The sequence below is a fragment of the Papio anubis genome, chromosome 18 (genome assembly GCF_008728515.1).
Source record: "Papio anubis isolate 15944 chromosome 18, Panubis1.0, whole genome shotgun sequence".
Lineage (NCBI taxonomy): Eukaryota > Metazoa > Chordata > Mammalia > Primates > Cercopithecidae > Papio > Papio anubis.
The window spans coordinates 46,052,699-46,069,242 of NC_044993.1; the positions used below are offsets into that span (position 1 = coordinate 46,052,699).

General features: G+C 52.0%; 1 protein-coding gene across 5 annotated transcripts in view; it reads right to left on the reverse strand.

The window, feature by feature from the left end:
* Window positions 1-16,544, reverse strand: part of ITGAL (integrin subunit alpha L) — a 53,014-nt gene that overhangs the window by 2,687 nt on the left and 33,783 nt on the right. For all 5 annotated transcript variants that reach the window (XM_021933277.2, XM_009198842.4, XM_021933278.2 and 2 more), the window contains 12 exons: window positions 15,600-15,653; window positions 15,438-15,511; window positions 14,345-14,486; window positions 11,420-11,530; window positions 10,931-11,010; window positions 10,755-10,841; window positions 6,596-6,671; window positions 3,687-3,800; window positions 3,065-3,121; window positions 2,875-2,973; window positions 2,056-2,151; window positions 806-916 (listed from right to left, as the gene is read on the reverse strand). In XM_021933277.2, the coding sequence (XP_021788969.2) occupies window positions 806-916; window positions 2,056-2,151; window positions 2,875-2,973; window positions 3,065-3,121; window positions 3,687-3,800; window positions 6,596-6,671; window positions 10,755-10,841; window positions 10,931-11,010; window positions 11,420-11,530; window positions 14,345-14,486; window positions 15,438-15,511; window positions 15,600-15,653 (1,101 nt within the window). The remainder of the gene's footprint in view (window positions 1-805; window positions 917-2,055; window positions 2,152-2,874; window positions 2,974-3,064; window positions 3,122-3,686; window positions 3,801-6,595; window positions 6,672-10,754; window positions 10,842-10,930; window positions 11,011-11,419; window positions 11,531-14,344; window positions 14,487-15,437; window positions 15,512-15,599; window positions 15,654-16,544) is intronic.

The following is a 16,544-nucleotide window of genomic DNA, read 5'->3' on the forward strand; positions in this document are numbered from 1 at the left end:
GCCCGGCCTTTTAATCTGTAACTTCTACTTAGCCTTCAAATCCCACCTCAAATGCCACCTTTCCTGGGAGGCCTGCCAGGCCTTCACAGCCTAAGTGAGTCTCCTGGGTTCTAAGCCCCAGGCCACACAGACCCTTTGCAACCCTCATTCTGCTTGCTCCTGCCTGTGTCCCCTCTTAGACTGCGAGCGCCACAATGGCAGGGAGCATGTTTGTGGCATGTGCTTCCTGGGACAGTGCCCAGCAGCCAGAAGGACCTCCATATTTGGGGTACTTCCTTTTCCTCTCCCAGGGTGCCTTGTCTTGGCTCTGCCAGGGATGGGCTGAATGACAGTGGAAAAGTCTCTTTTGCTCTTTGTGTGTGTGTGAGACAAGGTCTCGCTGTGTCACCCAGGCTGGAGCGCAGTGGCATCATCATGGCTCACTGCAGCCTTGACCTCCTGAGCTCAAGGGATCCTCCCACCTCAACCTCCCGAGTAGCTGGGACGATAGGTGGGTGGCATCACGTCCCCCTAATTTGAAAATTTTTTTGTAGAGGCGGATGCTTGCCATGTTGCCCAGGCTGGTCTTGAACTCCTGGGCTCACGTGATCCACCTGCCTCGGCCTCCAGAGTGCTGGGATTACAGGTATGAGCCACTCTACCTGTTCTTTGGACCTCAGTAGCCTTCTCTGTCGAAGGAGGGAGTAAGCTGAGGCTCCCTGGCTCTAATGCCCTCTGGCTTGGTATTCTCCTCCCTGGCTCCCACCAGATACCCTTCCCCAGCCTGGCTGTCTCAGCAATGCCCGTGGCCCCCGGAGGCACCCACCTTGTACAGCACTATGAAAATTAGCAGCAGCAGCAGAAGCCCCCCGATGCCGCTCAGCACATAGAGGTAGAGCATCTGCTTCTCATACACAACGTCAATCTTCATGACAACCTGGGGGTAGGGGGAGGAGAGTGTCGGAAAATGCCTTTTCCACCCCCGAAAGTCCCTGTGAACCTGGTGGCATTCTCCATCTCCTCCTATCCGGACTGCATCACCCGCCTGGAGTCTCCTGCTGCAGACCCTCTCCCTTCAACGCATCACCTATTGCAGTCGCTGCCGTGACTTGGCCAATACACACCTTAGGCAGCCCTAGACCTTCAATGGCTTCCCTGGAATCACACGCAGCTCAGCATTCAAAGCTGTCCAGAATCTGGCTTCTGCTTACCTGTTAGATGCATCTTCCCTCCTCCCCTCTGCCTGCCAGCCACACTGAACTTTCTGCTCTTCAAACCTGCCCTGCCCACGCTCACCACAGAGGCCCCTGAACTTGCCGCTGCCGCTGCTTAGAGCACCCTTTCTTCACTGTCTGACTCTTGGCTTGGTAGCTCCTTTGCTAAGTTGCCATCAGATTGATTTTTTTTTTTTTTGAGGTAGGGTCTCACTGTGTTGCCCAGGCTGGATTGCAGTGGCATAATCATAGCTCACTGCAGCCTTGAACTCCTGTGCTCAAACGATCCTCCCATTTCAGCCTCCCAGAGCGCTAAGTACAGGCATGAACCACCATGCCTGCCTCTGACAGATCCTTTTGAGATGAAGTCTCACTCTGTTGCCCAGGCTGGAGTGCAATGGCAGGATCTCAGCTCACTGCAGCCTCTGCCTCCCAGGTTCAAGTGATTCTCTCACCTTAGCCTCCCGAACAGCTGGGGTTACAGGCACCCACCATCATGCCCGGCTAATTTTTGTATTTTTGTAGAGATGGGGTTTCACCATGTTGGCCAGGCTGGTCTTGAACTCCTGACTTGACATGATCTGCCTACCTGACCTCCCAAAGTGCTAGGATAACAGGTGTGAGCTACCACACCTGGCCTCGATTGATCTTTACTTGACACATAAGTCCACTACATCTCAGGTGACTTTGGGGTTGTGAGCCCACCAAGGGAAGAAGAAGCTTCTCCCAGGCTGATGGCTCTGGCAGTGGGGAAGCTCTGACTGGCACAGAGCCCAGGAGCTGTCCTACATCTCGGTCTACCCCGGGGCTCCTGGACTCCCTCTGTTGCCTGTTCCTGGGGCTTCCGAGGAGGTAGAGATACCTGGGCCAGGGAGGCGTTGCTGCCATAGAGGTGGAAATGCCTGCTGCTGTTGAAGGAGATGGAGAGGGAGCTGCAGAGGCTGAACATGGAGGAGGCCTGCGGGAGTGGGGAAAGGCATCAGAACCCGGGAGAAGGAGGACAGGACCCACTGGCCTCTGCCCCCATCACAACACAGTGGGGAAGGGCAGAGAAGGGGTTCCAGTGGGGTGCACCCATCTCTACTCAACTTTCTAGTGTGGCATTCTTTCCTTTCAATTTTTTTTTGAGATGGAATCTTGCTCTGTCACCCAGGCTGGAGTGCAGCGGTGCCATCTTGGCTCACTGCAACCTCTGCCTCCCGGGTTTAAGGGATTCTCATGCCTCAGCCTCTTGAGTAGCTGGGATTACAGGCATGTGCCACCACGCCCGGCTAAAGTTTTATATTTTTAGTACAGACCGGGTTTCACTATGTTGGCCAGGCTGGTCTCGAACTCCCGACCTCAAGTGATCCGCCCACCTCAGCCTCCTGAAGTGCTAGGATTACAGGCATGAGCCCTGCCTCAGCCTCTACTGTGGCACCCTAATATGTCACTCCCCATTGTTGTAAGGAAAGCTTTTCTATAAAGAACACATAGGAACTATCCATAGGCCCATGGAAACAGCATTGCACATTTCACAGAAATCATGGTTCTCTTTCACCTGTAACTGTGTCAACAGGGGATATTTCATGAAGATGGAAAAGAAAAATGGAGGCAGACTGTCTGGTGGGAGCCCACCCCCAACAGCCCCAGGCATTGGGGCCCCCACAGCGATTCCACATCTGTTAGGAGCAGGAACTACCTCAATCTCTCCCACCAGCTCCAGGGTCCCGATGACTTGGACGAGGATCTCCTGCCTGAAGACAACAGGGCAGCGGAACAGGGCTCCGGGGAGACAAGGCTGACGAGGATGAGGAAAGAGGGGTCAGGGCGGCCTCGTTCCGAACCGTGTGCCGCCCAGCCCCACCGTCTCTCAGCTCACACGCCCATACCTCAGCCGTATCCGGCAGCCACTCCAGATCCTCATAGTGGCAGGGCACAGGAGGCTCCTAGGAATGAGCGGCAGGTCTTCAGTTAGAGCCTCTACAGCCCAGGTAAGACCCTGGCATCCCAGCGTTCCCCTACCCTGGCGCTAGTCCTGGGTGAGTTCAGACATCTCTGAGTACAGCAGGATCTGAATTAATCCATCCTCACTCCCCACACACCCAGCCTTGCCCCCTTGAATTTCTCTTTTTCTTTGTTAGAGACAGGGTCTTGTTCTGTCGCCGAGGCTGGAGTGCAGAGGTGCGATCATAGTTCACTGCAACCTCAAACTCCTGGGCTCAAGTGATCCTCCGGCCTCTGCCTCCTGAGTAGCTGGGACCACAGGCACGGGCCGCCATGCATGCCTGGCTAATTTTAAAATTTGTTCGTAGAGACTGGGGTCTTGCTGTGTTGCCCAGGCTGGTCTCAAAATCCTGGCCTCAATCGATTCTCCCACTTTGGCCTCCCAAAGTGCTGGGATTTGGGAGGCAGAGCCACCGCACCCGGCCAAGCCCTGCCCTCTGCACCCTCAAATGCACTCACCCCCAAGACCTGGGGAGGGCAGCCCCTCCCTCTCCAGGCAGCACTCACCATCTGCACGCTCCACTGTTGTGTGATGGGCCCCTCGCTGGGAGGCTGTGGCACCCCAACCACGGCTTCCAGGGTGGGGACGTTGTGGTCATGGATGGAAGGCTGGATCCTCACCTGGCACAGAGGACAAGGGATGCAGAGCCCTAAATGCCAGCCAACCCAGCTGCTACCCAGACCCTGTGTGCCCTTGCACGCCTCTTCCAGTCCTCATCAGCTGAGTCCCCAGGGCCCTTGGTGGTTAGGCAGTGTCCAGTGACTGGGCGTGGCCAGCTTCCATCCTCAGGGCCTTGCAGTGTGGCTTCCATGCTCTTCCAGCTTTCTCCACCCAGTACACTTTCACACACCCTGCAACATTCTGCTCTAATATTATCTCTGAAGGATTCGCTGACTCCCCAAGGACAGGGCAGCTCCCCTTACTGGGCTCCCACAGAGTCCTCTGCGTCCCCAGCAGGACAGCGAAGGATCTGCTTGGATGTCTGCATCTCCACTAGACCATGAGCTCCCTGAGGACAGGAGCCATTCTTACGCCACTTCCAATCCCCTACTGCTTGACACGGTGCCTAGTGTGGTGACTCACACCTGTAATCTCAGCACTTTGAGAGGCCAACGTGGGCGGATCACCTGAGGTCAGGAGTTTGAGACCAGCCTGACCAAGATGGTGAAAAACCCTGTCTCTACTAAAAATACAAAAATTAGCCAGACGTGGTGGCGCAATCATATAGTGCTGGGTACTTCAGAGGCTGAGGCAGGAGAATTGCTTAAACCCAGGAGGCAGAGGTTGCAGTGAGCCGAAATCACACTACTGCACTCCAACCTGGGCGACAAAAAAAAAAAAATTTTTTTGAGCACCTTTTGTTAAAAAAAGAACTACCTGTGTTAAGGCTAGGAGACCCAGATATGTATAAGAAAGTGACACAGAAGTGGCACTAACAATGTCTTAGGAAGCAGGAAAATGTGTGTCAGATTAGAAGGATTCTATCATTTATTCATTCAACAAACATTTGTGGACACTTGAAATACCAGTTAAATTAAAAAGGCCAAATGTCAGGGGCAGGATTTGAATTTGACTGTGAAAGATGGACAGGATTTTTATTTTTATTTATTTTTGACAGAGTCTCACTCTGTCACCCAGGCTGGAGTGCGGTGACACGATCACAGCTCACTGCAACCTCCACCTCCCAGGTTCAAGCGATTCTCCTGCCTCAGCCTCCCCAGTAGCTGGGACTACAGGCACACACCACCACGCCTAGCTAATTTTTGTATTTTTAGTAGAGACAGGGTTTCCCCATGTTGGCCAGGCTGGTCTTAAACTCCTGACCTCAGGTGATCCGCCCACCTGGGCCTCCCAAAGTGCTGGGGTTACAGGTGTGAACCACCACGCCCGACCAGATGGACAGGATTTTAACAGATGAGGGTGGGAGAGGGCATCCAAGAAGAGACATGCAGGGAGCCAGGATGACTCCAGATGAGAGTGATGTGGCCGGAGGGAGGGTGCCTGGGAAGGAGAACGGGAGCTGAGGCTGGAAAGGAAGCCCAAGATCAGACTATGGGGGCCTGGAAGGCTTGAGAGTGAGGAGTTGGAGCAGCATCAAGGAGGCAGTGGGAAGTCACGGAAGATGGCAGAGGAAGAGAGTGGCTCCAGGGAGGTCCATCCCCTGCAGGCATGAGCTGGAAAGAGGCTGGGAGAGGCGGGTCATGGCCCACGTTGGGAGCCTCTCTCAATAGTCCAGTTGCAAGAAGGTGAGGAACTGGGTCTGGGCAGTAGCAGAAAAAGGACACAGACAATCAGACTCCGGGAGGCAGTGGGACAAGGCAGAAGGGAGGAGAAATTCACCCAGACACGTAAGTTTTCCTTGAGGAAGAGAGGGTGCTTTCAAAAGATTCCATGCAAGCCAGAGGAGATGCTGGCTTAGGGGAAGACAGCAAATTTGGTTTAGAATGTGTTGAGACCAGGCCGGGCACAGTGGCTCATGCCTGTAATCCCAGCACTTTGGGAGGCCGAGGTGGGTGGATTACTTGAGGTCAGGAGCTTGAGACCAGCCTGGCCAACACGGTGAAACCCTGTCTCTACCAAAAATACAAACGTTAGCTGGGTGTGGTGGTGGGCACCTGTAATCCCAGCTACTCAGGAGGCTGAGGCAGGAGAATCGCTTGAATCCAGGAGGCAGAGGTTGCAGTGAGCTGAGATTACGCCACTGCACTCCAGCCTGGGTGACAGAGCAAGACTCTGTCTGAAAAAAAAAAAAAAAAAAAAAGTAAAAAGGTAAAAATAAAAATAAAGCACCAGGCACAGAACCTGGGTTTAGAGACTGGGCAGGGTGCCAGCACCTAGCTAAATACCTAACTTAGAATAGGCCGGGCGCGGTGGCTCATGCCTGTAGTCCCAGTACTTTGGGAGGCCGAGGTGGGTAGATCACTTGAAGTTAGGAGTTCCAGACCAGCCTGGCCCACATGGCGAAACTCCGTCTTTATAGAAAATACAAAAATTAGCTGGGCATGGTGGTGGATGCCTGTAACCTCAGCTACTTGGGAGGCTGAGACAGGAGAATTGAACTTGGGAGGCAGAGTTTGCAGTGAGCCGAGATCCCACCCCTGCACTCAAGCCTGGGTAATAGAGCAAAGAATAGCAGCTCATTCAATGTGAGTATGAAAAAGTAGGTTCTCTCTCAGCATCCTCCTTGCTCTCAAGCCCTGTGATTCTTGAAATAATGTATCCAGTGGCAGAAAGGAGTTAGCATATGCTGCTGCTGGAAGCCTATAAGTGGAGGCTGTGACACTCTAGAGAAAGGATTATTGAACAGGTGGATGGCTAGGATGAGGACTGTGTCTACTTGGTGCCTGCATCCTCAGTCCCCAGGATAAGGAATGAATGTGTGACCTATAAGGACCTTCCACATTGGGGTTCATACCTGGTAGATGTGCTTGACTTGGTGGATCTTGGGGCCTTTGGGGGTGAAACTGACATAGAGTGTGGAGTTTTCCTGGCTGTGGAGAGAGAAGGGCAGTGATGGAAGAACGAAGTGACAGCAACCTGGGCTCCAGGAAGCTTCTGAGCACCCAGCCACTGTGCTAGGAACTGCACAGACACCATCTCATTCAATCCCTACCACAACCTGTTCTTTCCCAGAAACTAAGGCTCCTGGACAGGGCCAGCCTCTTGTCCAAAGCCCCACAGTAGAGAGACAGGACTGGAGCCCAGGGAGGTGTGTCCAGTGGAGGCTATGTCCTTCCCACTGTGCGCCACCTCATTGGTGTCTCCACTGTCCTCTGGGCCCTGCTCATCTCCTGAATAATCACATCCACTGCTGATGCCTCTCACACCCATCCTTCCAACACACACTGCTGGGTGACCTTCCCAACATCACTCTCTAGTCCTGCAACTCACCTGCTCAGCATCTGCCAACCGCCCCCTACTGCGAGGGAGGGTCAGGTCCAAAGCCTCCCGTGTCCAGGCTGTCTCCCCACTGCTCCCCTGCACACACCTGCCCTCGGGTAATCCTGCCCACTCCCCGTCCCCCATGTCTGCCCCACTGCTTCCTCCCTCCTTGCCTTTGTCTGGGCCATGGTTTCTGATGAGGACACCTAGGTTCCTTTTTAGCTCTTCCCCTCATGGCCTCATCCTCTAGACCCCAATCCAAGCCGCACTTTCTCCACAAACCCTTCCATTTGTCCTCCAACCCACACTCATCTTTCCTGGCTCTAATTTCATGTCAGTATCATACTGTGTGGCATTAATGTTCAAAAGTACTGCAGGCCAGGTGCGGTGGCTCACACCTGTAATCCCAGCACTTTGGGAGGCTGAGGCAGGTAGATCACCTGAGATCAGGAGTTCAAGACCAGCCTGGCCAACACGGTGAAACCCCATCTCTACTAAAAATACAAAAATTAGGCCGGGCGCGGTGGCTCACGCCTGTAATCCCAGCACTTTGGGAGGCCGAGGCGGGTGGATCACAAGGTCAGGAGATCGAGACCATGGTGAAACCCCGTCTCTACTAAAAATAGAAAAAATTAGCGAGCATGATGGCGGGCACCTGTAGTCCCAGCTACTCGGGAGGCTGAGACAGGAGAATGGCGTGAACCGGGGAGGCGGGAGCTTGCAGTGAGCGAGATTGCGCCACTGCACTCAGCCTGGGCGACAGAGCAAGACTCCGTCTCAAAAAAAAAAAAAAAATACAAAAATTAGTCAGAAGTGGTCATGGGCACCTAGAGTCCAGCTACTTGGGAGGCTGAGGCAGGAGAATTGCTTGAACTTCGAGGAGGTGGAGGTTGCAGTGAGCCGGTGTCGCGACTGCACTCCATCCTGAGCAACAAGCCGAGACCCTATCTCTTAAAAATGAAAAAAATTTGGCCAGGCCTTGGTGGCTCGCCTGCCAATCCCAGCACTGAGAGGCGAGGCAGAAGCCGGATCATGAAGGTCAGGAGATCAAGACCATCCTGACTTCTTCGGTGAAACCAGTCTCTACTAAAGAAATATAAAAAAATTAGCGGGCATGGTGGCAGGCACCTGTAGTCAGCACTCAGGAGGCTGAAGCAGGAGAATGGTGAACCCGGGAAGTAGACTTGCAGTGAGCGAGATCACACCATTGCACTCCAGCCTGGGCTGACAGAGAGAGTGAGACTCTGTCTCAAAAAAAAAAATAAATAAAATAAAAATAAAATAAATAAAAAATAAATAAATAATAAATAAAATAAAAAAATAAGAAAATTTTAAAAGCACTGGAGCCGGGCTCAGACACTGTCCTCATCCTTCTTTCCTTCTGTAACTGAGCCAACTGGAAACCACTTTCATTTGAGGTTTCCTTTTTTTTTTTCAGACAAACTCACTCTGTCACCCAGGCTGGAGTGCAGTGGTGTGATCTCAGCTCACTGCAATCTCTCCTCCACCGAGTTCAAGTGATTCTCCTGCCTCAGCCTCCCAAGTAGCTGGGATTATAGGTGCCTGCCAACACCCAGCTAATTTTTGTATTTAATGGGGAACAGGGTTTCTGCATGGTGGCCAGGCTGGTCTTGAATTCTGACCTCAAGTGATCCACCCACCTTGGCCTACCAAGTGCTGGGATTACAGGTGTGAGCCACTGCACCTGGCCAAGTTTCCTTTTCTATAGCGAAGAAGACCTTTAACAGGTTTTTGAAATAGCAAAAACTAGGCAGGCCTTGGTGGCTCAAGCCTGTAATCCAGCACTGGGAGGCCAAGGCAGGCGGATCACGAGGTCAGGAGATAGAACCATCTGTGACCTGGTGAAACCCGTCTCTAAAAATCTAGCTGCTTGAGGCGAGGTGGCTGAGCCTGTAGTCCCAACACTCGAGAGCTGAGGCATGGCATAAACCGGAAGTGGAGCTTACAGTGAGCTGAGATCCATCACTACATTCAGCCTGGCTCAAAAAAAAAAAAAAAAGCAAAAAACGGCGTAACTCCCTCTATTTTTTGTTGAAGAGGCCCTTACCCATTCACCCATGAGTTAGGATAATTTTAGAGCACTGAGATAACATGCAAAACAGCAATCATGTAGTTTTAAAACTAAGTCTGGCATTAAAGGGGCGTGTATGAAGCAACTAACTTCGTTTTAAAGATTTATATAGAAACGGCGGGCGCAGTGATCAAGCCTGAAATCCCAGCACTTTGGGAGGCGAGCAGGCAGATCCTGAAGTCAGGAGTCGAGACCATCCTGGCTAACAGGTGAAATTACGTCTCTACTAAAAATACAAAAAAAAAAAAAAAAGAAATTAGCGAGATTGTGGTGGCCCGATTAGCCTGTAGTCAGGCCTCCGGAGGCTAGGAAGGCGGGGAGAATAGAAGTGAACCGGGAGCTGCAGGGGCGAGATGGTGCCACTGCACTCCAGCCTGGGCGACAAATGAGACTCCGTCTCAAAAAAAAAAGGTTATAGAAGCACTGTGACCCATTAAGGACCAGAAGTTCCCAACCTCCTTGTATCGTCTCTGGTGCCCTGATGTCTGTGCTGCTAAGTTACCTCTTGATCTCACCCCTACCCTTTTTTTTTTTTGGGGCAGTCACCATGGCGAGATCTCAGCTCACTGCAGCTCTGCCTCGAGGTTCATCCCTGCCTCAGGCTGCTGGGACTACACAGCATCGCCACCTAACCAGCCTGACCCCCAGCCATTTTTCCCGAGTAGAGACGGGGTTTCACCGGGTTAGCCAGGATGGTCTCGATCTCCTGACCTCGTGATCCACCCGTCTCGGCCTCCCAAAGTGCAGGGATTACAGGCTTGAGCCACTGCGCCCGGCCTCACCCCTACCCTTAACATTAAAGATGGTCCTTTAGAACACTAGTTCACTATCTTCTCAATTGCCTGGCTTTCCAGATAAACCTGCCTTTCCTCCCACCAACTCTTGCCTCTTAAGTCTGGCTTTCAAGTAACAAGCAGTCAGACCATGGTTCAGTTACAAACCCAACTAGTGATCCCCATGGTTCCTTCCTGCTACTGCGTTCTGAGAGTCACTGACTATGTGTGTGCATGAGTTTGGTCTCTCCAACTTGACTGTAAGCTCCCTGAGGGCAAGAGGTATTGTGATAACTTTTCTCCTGTCTCTCCTGACATTATCGGCCCCCAGGAGGGGAGAGAATCTAGGTGACTGAAACAGTCAGGAGTTTGGCTGGGCATTTGGAGTCAGACAGGCTGAAGCTCAGACCCTGGCTTTAGTACTTCCAGCTATTGGACCTCGGGTAAGTGCTGGCCTTCTCTGAGCCTCAGCTTGTTCATTGGTAAAATGGAGAGAGGCACAGCTGCCTCACAGAGGTGCTGAGGGCTCCAGGCAATGTCAGCAACCGCGCAGTGCAGCCGGCCCTCAGTCTGATATAAGATCAGTGTTCAATGAGCCTTTTCTTCCATCAGTAAATGCTGATCCTTCCCCGAACTCTTCCAGGGCCCTCACATTTTGGAACGTGGAAAACTGTTGGGGCTGTGGCTGGAATCAGTTCTAATTACCCCAGGGGGCTCTGGGAAAGGAAGGAGGTTCAGAAGGGGAGCCCCAGGGGGCAAAGTCGGGGCCCTGGGTTGGGAGGCTGCGGTGGGAGGAGAGGGTTGGCTGTCTGCTGGGAAGGACTTACTCCTGGATGAGGACGTTGATGGGGTACAGGATGGGGATGCTGGTAGTGGCCGAGTTGTCCTTCAGGAGGCCTGAGTCCTCATTGTTACTGCATTGAGGCAAGGAAGAGGCCAGTGTTAGGAGAAGGGCTTGGCCAGGTCTGAGACCAGGGCAGGGATGTGGGCGGGGCCTGCTCACCAGGTCACATTGGCACGCAACTCGACCAAGTCCCCCCAGGAGCTGTTTACCAGCGTATTAAACATCATCTGCAGAGCAACCTGGCAGGGAAGGAGAGGGGAATGGAAATGGAAGGGGCGTGAGGAGCAGCCCCACGGCCCCCACATCCAATCACCATCATCTCAGGGACCCCTTATCAAGTACTCGCTGCACCCCAAGCACTGAGCTAGGATTCTACCCAATGCGAAGATGAGGCAACCAAGGCTCCAAACGGTTAAGTCATGTCTATAAGGTCACAAAATGAATAACCCAATCCCAGCTTTGCCTGATTCCAAAGTCCAGGCTCTCAAACATGACACGAAACAGATTCACATACATTTCTCTTGGGTAGGGGCAAGGTACACCCTTCCTGACAATCACCTACTCCCTCCTCCTGAGCCAAGAGCTCCCTGCCCTCTGCCAGCTCAGGGTCCCTAGGCTGCTTGGTCCCTGGAGACTTGAAGCACTCACCGAGTGGCCTGCTTTGAAGATGGGAGAGCTCACGTTGCAAGATAACGCCCTGGACAGAAGCTTGGACTCTTCAGGAAGCTCCTCACAGCTCACAGGCATCTGGCTATGGGGCTGGGAGTGAAAGGAGGGAACAGGTTTGTTAATGAACAAGGCCAAGTTTCCCCCAGAGGCCACCAGCCCTCCTGGCCTACGTCCCCCAGGGGCTCTGTCCCTGTCATGGCACCTTCTCAGAGGGAAAGGGCCCAAGAATTAGGGCTGCAGACAGAGGCTTAGTACAAAATAGTCACTGCAAGGCCAGGTAAGGTAGCTCACACTGGAAATCCCAGCATTTTGGGAGGCTGAGGTGGGAGAATTACTTGAGGAGTTTGGGATCAACCTGAACAGCAGTGAGACACCATCTCTACAAAATAATCTTTTTTCTTTTAAATACAGGATCTTACTCTGTTGCCCAGGCTAGAGTGCAGTGGTGCGATCTCGGCTCGCTGCAACCTCTGACTCCCAGGCTCAAGCAGTCCTCCTGCCTCAGCCTCCCAAGTAGCTGGGACTACAGGGATGTGCCACCATGTCCGGCTAATTTTTGTGTTTTTAGCAGAGATGGAGTCTCTCTATGTCACTCAGGCTGCTCTTGAACTCCTGGGCTCAAGGAATCTGCCTGCCTTGGCCTACCAACGTGCTGGGATTACAAGTGTAAGCCGCCATACCTGGCCTACAAAAGATTTTTAAAAATTAGCTGGGCATAGTGGGGTGTGCCTGTCGTCCCAGCTATTAGACAGGAGAGTCACTTGAGCCCAGGAGTTTGAGGCTGCAGTGGGCCATGCTTGCGCCACTACACGTTAGCCTGGGCAACAGAGTGAGACCTTATCTCAAAAATAAAAGTTGGGTGTAGGGGGTAATTGCAACACTATTTATAATGCTGAAAAACCGGAAGTGCTCAAACAGGTCAAAGAGATAATAACGGCTCAGGAAAGTGTGGCATGATCAAAGAGGAGACTACTGTGAAGTTTTTAAAATGCCACTACCTCTATGCATTCAGTAACCATTTACAAAATGAGCCTTATCGTGGGCTAAGCATTATTAAACCATTCATCCCAATTTTGTAAAGGACAGATTTCAGTCTCAGCCTGGGAAGGAAACAGATAAGGAAATAGAGGTTCAGGGAGGTTAAGGGACTTTCCCAAGGTGTCATAACTGGGTAACAGTAGGGATCCGTAAGAACTTGAACACAGAACTGTTTGATTCCAGTTATTTTTTTTCTTTTTTCTTTTTTTATTGAGATGGAGTCTTGCTGTTGTCACCCAGGCTAGAGTGCAGTGGAGTGATCTCAGCTCACTGAACCTCCACCTCCTGGGTTCAAGTGATTCTCCTGCCTCAGCCTCCCAAGCAGCTGGGATTACAGGACAGGCTACCACGCCCAGCTAATTTTTGTATTTTTAGTAGAGATGCGGTTTCAACATGTTGCCCTGTCTTGTTTTGAACTCCTGACCTCAGGTGATCTGCCCACCTCAGCCTCCCAAAGTGCTGGGATTACAGGCGTGAGCCACCACACCCAGCCCAGTTTTTTTTGTTTCTGTTTTTTTGTTTGTTTGTTTGTTTCTGAAACAAGGTCTCCCTGTGTTGCCCAAGCTGGAGGGCAATGGTGTAATCATAGCTCACTGCAGCCTCAAACATGACTCCAGCGATCCACCCACCTCAGCCTCCTGGGTAGCAGGACTACAGGCACACCCCACCACACCTGGCTAATTATTTAATTTTGTGTAGACAGAGTCTTGCTCTGTTGCCCAGGCTAGAGTGCATTGGCACGATCATAGCTCCCTGTGGCCTCGAACCCTTTGGCATAAGCACTTCTCTACCTCAGCCCCCCAGGTAGCTGGAATTGTGCCACTACATCCAGCAAAGAAGCATTTAATGTTGTTGTATAAGAATAATTCGGCCGGGCATGGTGACTCATGCCTGTAATCCCAGCACTTTGGGAGGCCAAAGTGGGCAGATCACCTGAGGTCAGGAGTTTGAGACCAGCCTGGCCAACATGGTGAAACTCTGTCTCTACTAAAAATACAAAAATTAGCCAGGCATGGTGGCGGGCGCCTGTAATCCCAGCTACTCAGGAGGCTGAGTCAGGAGAATCACTTGAACCCCGTAGGCGGAGTTTGCAGTGAGCCGAGATCGCGCCATTACACTCCAGCCCGGGGGACAAGAGTGAGACTTCATCTCAAAAAAAAAAAAAAATAAATAAAAAATTCAAGTGTTCATCAACAGATAAATAGATAAAATATGGTCTGTACATAAAATGGAATATTATTCAACCTTAAAAAGAAAGGAAATTTGGTGGGGCGCACTGGTTCACACCTGTAATCCTAGCACTTTGGGAAGCTGAGGTGGGCAGATTGCTTGAGCTCAGGAGTTTGAGACTAGCCTGGGGAACATAGTGAGAGCCTCTCTCTATTTAAATTTGTTTTTTTGAGATGGAGTCTTGCTCTGTCACCAGGCTGGAGTGCAGTGGCACAATCTCGCCTCACAGTAGCCTCTGCCTCACAGGTTCAAACGATTCTCCAGCTTCAGCCTCCCTAGTAGCTAGGATTACAGGTGCACACCACCACACCTGGCTAATTTTTGTATTTTTTAGTAGAGACAGGGTTTCACCATGTTGGCCAGGCTGGTCTTGAACTCCTGGCCTCAGGTGATCTGCCCGCCTTGGCCTCCCAAAGTGTTGGGATTACAGGCGTGAACCACGGCACCGAGCCTGAGAGGGTAAACCTCGTACCTCAGATCATACAGCTCGAGGCTGGGAACCCAGATATGACCCTAAGACCCCTGTCCACCCGCGGCTGCCCACGTGTTCAGGCTGTCCTGGTTGCCTGGGGCTCAGAGAAGGGAGTGGCGGCTGTGGAACGCACACCCGTAGGCAGGCAGTGTACTCTCACCCACCTTCAGCATCTCCACTTTGCGGAAGGAGAGTCCCCGTGGGAAGTGCAGGTCCAGCTGGACCCAGTAAGCATCTTCTCCCAAGTTACTCAGGCTCAGCTCCACAGAGAGGCTGGCAAAAGCAGTCAGACGCAGGGCTCTGGATCTGTGGGGGATGATCAGGGAAAAGTTAGGGGCCGAGATGGAGGAGGGAGGATCAGGGTGGGGAATATCAGAACTGAAGGATCTGGTGGGCCTGAAAGAATTAAATCAAAACCAATCATCTTTTTTGCTCAGTCATTTTTTTATTTTTTTTTTTTTGAGACGGAATCTCACTCTGTAGCCCAGGCTGGAGTGCAATGGCACAGTCTCGGCTTACTGCAACCTCTACCTCCAGAGTTCAAGCAACTAAACTGCCTCAGACTCCCAAGTAGCTGGGATTACAGGCATGCGCTACCACGCCCGGCTAAGCTTTGTATTTTCAGTAGAGACGGGGTTTCACCATGTTGGCCAGGCTGGTCTTGAACTCCTGAACTCAGATGGCCCATCTGCCTTGGCCTCCCAAAGTGCTGGGATTATAGGTGTGAGCCACCCCGCCCAGCTATGCTCAGACTTTCAGTTTTGTAATTCTTGCAATCTTATTTACTGCTGACTGATGGGAGTTCCATGAGGGATTTGCTTTCTATTTTATTTACTTTTTATTTTTTAGAGATAGGGTCTTGCTCTGTCACCCAAGCTGGAGTGCAGTGGTGCTTACTGCAGCCTCGAACTCCCAGGCTCAAGCAATCCTCTTGCCTCAATCTCCCAAGTAGCTGGGAATACAGGCATGAGCCACCATGCCCAGTTAATTTTTAAATTTGGTGTAGCGACAGGGTCTTGCTATGTTGCCCAGGCTGGTCTTGAACTCTTGGCCTTAACCAATCTTCCCACCTTGGTTGGCCTCCTGAAGTGCTGGGATTACAGGCATGAGCCACTGAGTTCAGCCTCGAATTTCTCAGAAAAGGAAACTAAAGCCCAAGAGAGGGAAGTGGCATCTCCAAATGACATATCTGGTGAGTGGAGCAGGGGGTCTTAAAACAGAGTGGATGGAGGCTGGAGGGCGGGAGGCCTTACTGACCTTGCAGGAGAGAAGGACACTCTCAGGTTTGCCTCACACTTCTTGTCCTCCCCACAGTTCTTCTCAAAAGGGATCTGAAAGGCCAAGAAGAAAGGAGTAAGAGGCTCAGACCAGGAGGGACCTGACCCCAGGCCTCTCTGCCTGCCCCTCCTCCCCTCTTACCTCCCAGGTTTCTGAGTGCAGGGAGGGCCTCAGGATGGGCGGTATGTCCTTGCTCTGCCGGGCGAGGGGTAGTGGGCAGGATGGAGAGAAGAGAGATTAGCTGAGGCAGCAGACCTCATGAATGAATGAGAGCTGGTGGGGCAGGGGCTTAGCTTAACTGAACTGGCTGTGGCTGGCCCTGCCCAGGAGCCAGCTGCCTTCCCAGGGCTGCCCCACTCTGCTGCCTCAGCCCACTGCCACTTGTGCAGTCGTACTCTGCTGGCCGCTCCTTTTTTTTTTTTTTTTTTTTTTTTTAGACAGAGTCTTACTCTGTTGCCCAGGCCCAGGCTGGAGTGCAGTGGCATGATCTCTGCTCACTGCAACCTCTGCCTCCTCGGTTCAAGTGATTCTCATGCCTCAGCCTCCTGAGTAGCTGGGATTACAGGCATCCATCAGGCATCTACCACCATGCCTGGCTAATTTTTTAAAAATATTTTTAGTAGAGACAGGTTTTCGCCATGTTGGCCACGCTGGTCTTGAACTCCTGGTCTCAAGCAATCCACCCCCTCTCAGCTTCCCAAAGTGCTGGGATTATAGGTGTGAGCCACCAAATCTGGCTGGCTCTTTTTTTGTTTTTTGTTTTTTTCTTATTTAGAGACACAGTCTCACGTTGTTGCCCAGGCTGGAGTGCAGTGGTGCAGTCACAGCTCAATGGCTCACTGCAGCCTCACTCTGGGCTCAAGTGATCCTCCCTGCTCAGCCTCCCAAGTAGCTGGGACTATAGGGGCGCACCATCATACCAATTAATTTTTTATGTTTTGTAGAAAGGGAGTCCCACTATGTTGCCCAGGCTGGTCTCAAACTCCTGGCCTCAAGTGCACCATCACACCTGACTAATCTTTGTATTTTTAGTAGAGACGGGGGTTTCACCATGTTGGCCAGGCTGGTCTCGAACCCCTGACCTCA